Source organism: Anopheles aquasalis, chromosome X, assembly GCF_943734665.1.
Source record: "Anopheles aquasalis chromosome X, idAnoAquaMG_Q_19, whole genome shotgun sequence".
Classification (NCBI taxonomy): Eukaryota; Metazoa; Arthropoda; class Insecta; order Diptera; family Culicidae; genus Anopheles; species Anopheles aquasalis.
Window position 1 is genome coordinate 2,700,352 of NC_064876.1, and position 7,500 is coordinate 2,707,851.

The following is a 7,500-nucleotide window of genomic DNA, read 5'->3' on the forward strand; positions in this document are numbered from 1 at the left end:
CAGCGTACACTGGTATGGATCCCTGTTTAGCTTCCCCTCCGTCTTTATAGCGTGCTCAACCAGCGTCATTGCGCAATCATTGCAGGCAGAAACTTTATTGCTATCGTAAGCGTGCCAACACTCACGTTACTAATGGAAATCTCGAAGGTTATTTATTCTATCGACGGTTTTCCCTAATAGGAGAGTTTGTTTAACATTTGCACTCCATTCCAGGACTTGAAGCTAGTGAATCCTTCCTCGCAGTGGCTGTACCTATTGCCGGTAACCGACGCAAATGATGCCAGCTTCACATCAACCTCGACAATCATTAACGAGGGCGATAATGTGGCGTTCGTGTACAATACAGAACACAAGAGTACAAACTGCACCGTAGGTAGTGAACCGCCTAACGCTAGGAGGGGGGGTGGGGGGGAGGGAGGGGCTTTGTAATACCACAGCCAAAACCACCGTACTCTGGTTTCAGGCGAATATACTGTGCTACATGGAATCCTTTCTGCTGCACTTCATACGCAGCTTGTCGAAGTTGATACGCGAGGAGCAGGTTGTGTTTGGACAAATTTCGGACGAAGAGTGGGAAATCATTCGGCCGAGCAAGGCGGAGAGAAAGAAAAAAATGCTCCAAATGATACAGGTACCCTTTTGCTTCGAATTTAGGGGGGGGGGGGGGACTTCGATATTTAATTTTTATTTGTGACACATGTTATTAACATTTTTCCATCAAAGCTAATCCTTTCAAGAGTGTTGTGTGAAAGTTTTGGATCAATCGAGGAAAAACTGACAAAGTTATAGATTTTTTTAAATCCGCAATCATACAAGGCTTCATGCAGCTCGCTGTCGCTGTGACCCGTCACGCAGCTACGATGGGCACCGGGAAAAAGTACCTTTTCGAAGACACGACTGCCTAAATTTGATGGCATGGATTCATTTTTCAATGAATGTGGCTCAAAACAATACCAAATATTCTTCAAAAGTTTCAGTTTAATATGCCATTTACTTGAAAGAATAAAATTGAATGGTCACGTCACAAAAAATCATCAAAAACGGACCTTTTTTTGGCCCGAAAATACCGAAGTCCCCCCTTAAGGAAAATACCAACATGCATTTGTTTGATTGCACTTTTCTTTCTTTTTTTTTGCATGATTTGCGGAACGGCAACAGTCAGCCATTACGGGCCACGATGAGTGTAACAGATGCTCCAAGTGGAAGGTTCAATCAGCAGAAACTTGGGGCTATATCTACAGAACGGACTATGCCGTAGGTAAGGTACAAGCACGCTCACTGCATCCTTCCGATCATCCAGAAAAGCTCCTGCTGCACCGGAATTGTCCATGCACGCCCGAAGTTGGTTTTTTTTTTTTGTTGTTCTTTTCAAATGAAACAATCGTTTGTGGGGAGATTACATGTTGGGGGAATTGAGCAAACGCAATAATTAGCGCACAAGTGGAGAGGGAAAAAAAACCCGCTGGAAATGAAATGAACCCGAACAATCCCGTAAATCCACAGAAAACACCACATCACGAGCACGCAAAAAGTATACCCTGCTAGATATCGGTTACTGGTCCCCGCAAGATGGTTTCGTGCTGCAGGACGCGCTGTTCCCGCACACACGCTACGGATTCCGCGGTAGCCAGCTACTGTTTTACAGCTATCATGTAGGTTCTACTAACTACTGCTTGCGAAGCGCGCTCACATCTCGCCAAGGGTTCGCCGGTAATAGAGATAACATTTCATTTTATTTCAACCGTCACTAGAATCCACCCTGGCAATTTGTCTCCTACAACGAATCGGGATCGCCCGTCATCCGGGGTGGCGTGGTGTTCGATGTGCTCGCTGAGCTATCGCGCAAACTGAACTTTACCTACACGCTCCTGATCGCGCAGGGAGCGGCCGAACAGAACGGGTCACTGGCCGAGGAAAACTCCACGGTAAGCTCATCGTTTTTTTCTTCTCGTTTCCGTTATTATTCAGTTACATGATACATGCGTTCGTTGGCCTTTGGCAGAGAATTTACGAAACAGGCGGCTCGACGTCGGACATCCCGCAGGAGATCTACAGTTCGCTGATTGACAACAAGGTAAGTGTGTAGGCGGTGCGCCGTACCTCCCCCTTTCGTTCAACAGGCTTCAGGCTCTTTGGCTCGGTTTTGTTCGCTAGATATTGCTGGCAGCCATTGGAAGCACGGTCACGGAGAAGCGAAAGAAGCAGATCAGCTTTACGGATCCGATTAGCATTCAGACGTACAGCTTTGTCATATCGCGACCACGGTAAGGTGCCGTTGCCCAAACCAGCGCACATTTGGTTGTAATGTTTGATTTTTGTTTTTCTTCTCTGTGCTTGTACCCTTTTTTTTGCCAATAGTGAGCTAAGCCGTGTCCTGCTGTTTCTCTCTCCATTCGGCTCTGATGTAAGTTGATAATCTGTTCGTACAGGCATGTCACATTAACTTGTATTTGCGCAATATTGGTGTTGCATTCGATACGTTTAGACGTGGCTGTGTCTGACGGCCGCCGTCGCTCTAATGGGTCCAATACTGTGCATCATCAATCGTCTCAGTCCGTACTACCAGGTGCACCGCACACCATCGACTACGGGACTGGGAAAGGTGAACAACTGCTTTTGGTACATCTATGGCGCACTGCTGCAGCAAGGTAGCGCACGGAACGTTCTGCACACACTCCCACAGCACAGCACTAGCAGTATATTGTTGGCATTGTTGGTCTGTTCCCATTGCAGGTGGTCTTTACCTACCCTACGCTGATAGTGGACGAATCATTATCGGTACCTGGTGGCTAGGTACGTATAGGAGTGCAGTTATTAATCGCTTGGAACACTTACTATTTGGCCGCATGAAATAAGGGCACAGCTCAGGCCCGACATAAACTGGAAACACATGGAGAACGGTGTTATTTTGTAGGTATTTTATCTGGCTACGCATAAAAAATAGCGATTAAACCATTTGCCAAAACCATTTGCCAAAACTGGAAAGGCGCTAACTCCTCTTTAATGTAAAACAAAAGCGCAAATGGCGAATGGCTACACCAAAGCAGACAAGAAAGCAGTCACTGCGCTGCGTCGCACTTGCCCCCTTAGTTCTCAATTCCCGGAATCGAGAGGCGCCAGGCGCCGATGGCTGAGCGGTCGATGGCGTCTCGCTAGACTGTAATGGTCTCGATCGACGTTTAATTGTTTTGGGGGATTCCCTCATTATGTGACCATGGCTCTACTAGACGGGAGCCCAGCAGCGCAGGTAGACCGCCGCGAAAACGTAAACAAAGTCGTAAGCTAAAACAAAACAATCAACGACTACGCTGCGAATAGCGTACCAAAGCAGAAGGAACGGTTACTACTGCTGCTCCAAAACTATGCCCCCCTGAAATTCCCGGAATCGAACTGGGTCGGAGACGACTCGGGGGGCTCGGAATCGGTCATCGCCAGCCGCTAATGGCTAACAGTGCGCTCGATGGCGCCAGAGCCAAATCAAAACAATAAAGAGCTACGGCGAATGGCGTACCAAAGCAGAAGGAACGGTCACTGCTGAGCCGCACTTACCCCCCCCCCCCCCCCCGAAATTCCAGGAATCGATCTAGGTCGGAGTCGACTCGGGGCTCGTAATCGACTCCGATTTTTTGCAGGCGGTTGCGGTGCGATTCTAAGCGCCTATTATTAGAGCCTTGTATGAAGCGCGGATTTAAAAAAAAAAACTCTGTTACTTGGTCAGTTTTGCTTCGACTGATCCAAAACTTTTACACAACACCTTTGAAAGGATGAGCTTTCAGGGAAAAATGTTAAAAGCATGTGTCACATAAAATAATTAAACACCGAAGTCCCCCCTTAATGCGACACATCATATGCGACACAGTAGTGGAAGAAGTCTCATTGGCCATTCTTTTTCCAGCCGTTTGTTTTTATGGATTTTTATTCATTTTAGACTGTTTCCTTAGTGTTTGTTCCATAATAGCCGGCAATATAATGGTATTGAACGATACTGTGGGCAATTTTCTGATCATTTGAAGTCAAACTGCAAAAGAACATTGATTTTTGAAAAGTCATTGCATTTACAGACACGCATTTCTAAATGTGATACCATGGACGTAAGTTTATAAAAAAAAGAACCCCTGTAAAATACGACCGAATTTTCTTCAAAAGTTGTAGATTGTAATGGCATTTGCAGAAATATCTGGAGGTAGAAGCTTTTTGCAAAACAAATCATCAAAAATGAGCCGATTTTTGATACGAAGAAAAGACTGAAAGCGACGAACCCGGTTTGACCGATCCGTTAAGGTTTTCAATCAAAAACTACTGGTGCGATCTGGTGGGCCTGTGCTACACTTCTTCGCCTGTTTTATTCATGTTTGGATCGACGTAAGAGTCGCGCAGTAACGTTTGAATATGGTATTTCGAGCTTTGGCTGAAATTATGGGGATTTTTCTCCAGTCAAATCGAGTTTTCCTAGAGTAGACGTTTCTTTTTCACCCTTCGTGTTTCATCGCGCGATAACTTTTGAAGGTATGGTTCGATTTTGGCACATTTTTTATCACTAAAAGAGAGGACTATTATCTTTAAAAAGACACCAAAAAAGTAGCAAAGCAACCCCTAGGAGCGCTATAGTGAGTAAACGAATGCGGCACAAATATAAAGTGTTCCCCGCGTTAGTTACGCTCTCCACGTGTTACATCCCGCTCATGGGCTGCCACTCCACTCCCATTCCCATTCCAGTGGTGCTGGTGATCGTGACCACTTACTGCGGGAACCTGGTGGCATTCCTAACCTTCCCAAAGATCGACATCCCGGTCAACAGGGTGATGCAGCTGCTGCGCAACGAGCGCGGCATGACGTGGAGCATCCGGAAAGGGACGTTCCTCGAGGAGGTGCTGATGGTAAGCAAACGGGAGAAAGAAGAGCCTCCCGGCCCTCCTCAACAAAAAAAAAAAAAAAAGACAAACCATTAAATTTGCCACCGAAACCGCGTGGATGCCGCAGGAATCGGACGAGAGTAAATACATGGAGCTGTACCGTGGCAGCCAGATCGTGGGCGAGCTGACGGACGAACTGGTGGGCCGGATTGAGGCCGGCCAGCACGTCCACATCGACTGGCGCAACAATCTCAAGTACCTGATCAAGGAGCAGTTCCTGGCGACGGATCGGTGCGATTTCGCGCTCAGCACCGACGAGTTCCTGGACGAGCAGATTGCGCTGGTGATGCCGAAGGACAGCCCGTACCTCGAGCTGGTGAACGATGAAATCCGGCGGATGCACCAGTTCGGCTTTATCCAGCGCTGGATCAGCCAGTACCTACCGTCGAAGGACCGGTGCAGTGGCACCAGCAGCAGGGCGATGGACGTACAGAACCACACCGTCAACAGCTCGGACATGGCCGGCTCGTACTGGATCCTGCTGCTCGGTTTCTCCGGTGGGTTGCTGTTTTTCGTGGCCGAGTACGCGCTCCACTGGTACCGGGAGCGCCGGCTCGCGAAGGCCACCGTTGCTAGTTACAGTAGCTAAGGATCAGGTGGCAGAGGGTGGGGGGGCGACACGTAACGTAAGCGTAGTAGTGTTTTAAATGTCATATGCATTATTTTGTATTCATCAAGCAGTAAAGCACGGACGGTACATACAGGATTGGATTTACTTGTGGCTTTTTTTTTGTTGTTGTTCTTTCATATAATGGCAATTAAACAAACTCCTTTAGTGTGTGTGGGTGTGTCTTTACAATTTCTACAACACTAACGGTGGCTTTGCGGCGCTCAACGACAGCTCAAGGATAACAAGACAAGCGCGAGCTTCTTCTGAGAAGAAGGGGGGAAAGGTGTTTTTTTTTCACCTATTGCCATCGTCCCTCCCCCCTCCCCCCTCCCCTTCCGTCGGTCCCACTATTTTACGCTCTCCATTACACCCCTTCCCCGTTACCCCCCTAAACCCCCTTCCCCCATGAGACCTGTAGTAACTCTTTAGCGTCTCGTCGGGCGGGTGGGGGGAATACTTTTATGTGTGTGTGTTTTTTTCCCTTCTTTTATATCCTAGCTAGCGGCTGCACTAACTTAACTAACGGCGGCCCATACACGCTCCCTTTTTATTGATCAATCCATGCGACTTATTGACGATTGACGTACATATCGTTACAGTGCCCGGCACAAATAGAAATCCACTCACGACGATTCATCTGCATTGCTCCGAAACGGTTATGTTTTCGCATCTAACAATTATGTGTTTATTTTTATCTTGTAGAGTGAAGCCTGTCGCTTTTTTCGTCATATGGTGTTATGGATCTCCATTCAGCTGATGGCTAAAAACTGGTGCTTGAAAGCGATGTGGCTACGCTATACACAACCATGCAAAAATCAATGACTCACGGGAATGTCCTGATCCTATCAAGAGTATTGTGTAAAAGTTTTGGATCAATCGAGAAAAAACTGACAAAGATACAGATTTTTACAAATCCACGTTTCACACAAGGCTCCATGCAGCTCGCTACTTTGAAGAGCGTTTCCCCAAAAGCAACGTTTTCAAAGTCGGTGCCATAGCGTAAAAACTACTGGGCCGATCGGTTTGAAACTTTAAACACATAATCTGTACACTCTTTGCCGGGTAGCCCCGTCAAGATTTCATGAAAATTGTTGATACTTTTCTAGAAACAAATCGCCAAAAATCGTGTTTTTAAGCAAAAATCGCAAAAAGCATCACTTTTTCCACTGCAAACCGCTGCCAAAAATCTTAAAATGGGAAATTCAACAAAAACTCAACAGAGCTACTTAGATAAACTTATAATCTATTCAATGAATATCGATTTGTACATTTCTGATCACCCATCACGCAGTTACGATATGATGAGCACCGAAAAAAGTACATCTTTTGCGATATGCATTCTTAGATCTCAAGCCACGGATGAAGTTTTTCATAAATCTTCCCCAAAATACGACCAAACTTTCTTCAAAAGTTGTAGTTTATTATGGCATTTTCAAAAATACATATGGGTTGATACTTTTGTTTGAAACAATTCATCAAACATGAGCTGTTTTTGGTAGGAATCAAAAGACTTCAACGGGCGAACCCGGTTTGACAAATCGCCGTCACCGTGCTCAAAGTCGCGGACCATCCAGTAGCACCAAAAGTATTGGGCCGATCGATATGAAATTTTGTACACATAATCTGAACACTCTTTGCCAGGTAGTCCCGTCAAGATTTTATGAAGATTGTAGATACTTTTTTTTAAACAAATCGCCAAAAATCGCGTTTTTAAGCAAAAATCGCAAAAAGCATCACTTTTTCAACTTCAAAAGTCTGTCAAAAATCGAAAAACAGGAAATTCCACAAAAACTCGATAAAGTTAAAGTTTAAGATAAAGTTATAATCTTTCAAACGAGTAGCGGTTTGTATATTTCTGATCACCCAGCACGCAGCTACGATGGGCACCGTAAAAAGTATCTTTCCGAAGACACGACTGCCTAAATGTGACGATGTGGATAGAGTTTCTAATGAATCTTCTCCAAAATAGCAGCAAAT

General features: G+C 45.8%; 2 protein-coding genes across 3 annotated transcripts in view; one reads left to right on the forward strand and one right to left on the reverse strand.

Moving 5' to 3' along the window:
• LOC126573975 (ionotropic receptor 93a-like) overlaps window positions 1–5,502 on the forward strand; it is an 8,854-nt gene extending 3,352 nt beyond the window's left edge. The window contains exons 7-20 of the mRNA XM_050233867.1: window positions 1–12; window positions 86–147; window positions 214–369; window positions 464–631; window positions 1,159–1,258; window positions 1,504–1,652; window positions 1,752–1,925; window positions 2,003–2,074; window positions 2,155–2,264; window positions 2,359–2,404; window positions 2,486–2,648; window positions 2,734–2,793; window positions 4,717–4,877; window positions 4,981–5,502. The exon at window positions 1–12 is cut by the window's left edge and continues 147 nt beyond it. Of these exons, the coding sequence (XP_050089824.1) occupies window positions 1–12; window positions 86–147; window positions 214–369; window positions 464–631; window positions 1,159–1,258; window positions 1,504–1,652; window positions 1,752–1,925; window positions 2,003–2,074; window positions 2,155–2,264; window positions 2,359–2,404; window positions 2,486–2,648; window positions 2,734–2,793; window positions 4,717–4,877; window positions 4,981–5,502 (1,955 nt within the window). The remainder of the gene's footprint in view (window positions 13–85; window positions 148–213; window positions 370–463; window positions 632–1,158; window positions 1,259–1,503; window positions 1,653–1,751; window positions 1,926–2,002; window positions 2,075–2,154; window positions 2,265–2,358; window positions 2,405–2,485; window positions 2,649–2,733; window positions 2,794–4,716; window positions 4,878–4,980) is intronic.
• A 436-nt stretch (window positions 5,503–5,938) lies between these two features.
• The window catches only part of LOC126574938 (la-related protein Larp4B), a 13,908-nt gene continuing 12,346 nt past the window's right edge, over window positions 5,939–7,500 (reverse strand). For both annotated transcript variants that reach the window (XM_050236586.1, XM_050235770.1), the window contains exon 4: window positions 5,939–7,500. This exon is cut by the window's right edge and continues 3,499 nt beyond it. The gene's annotated coding sequence lies outside the window, so the exon portion shown is untranslated.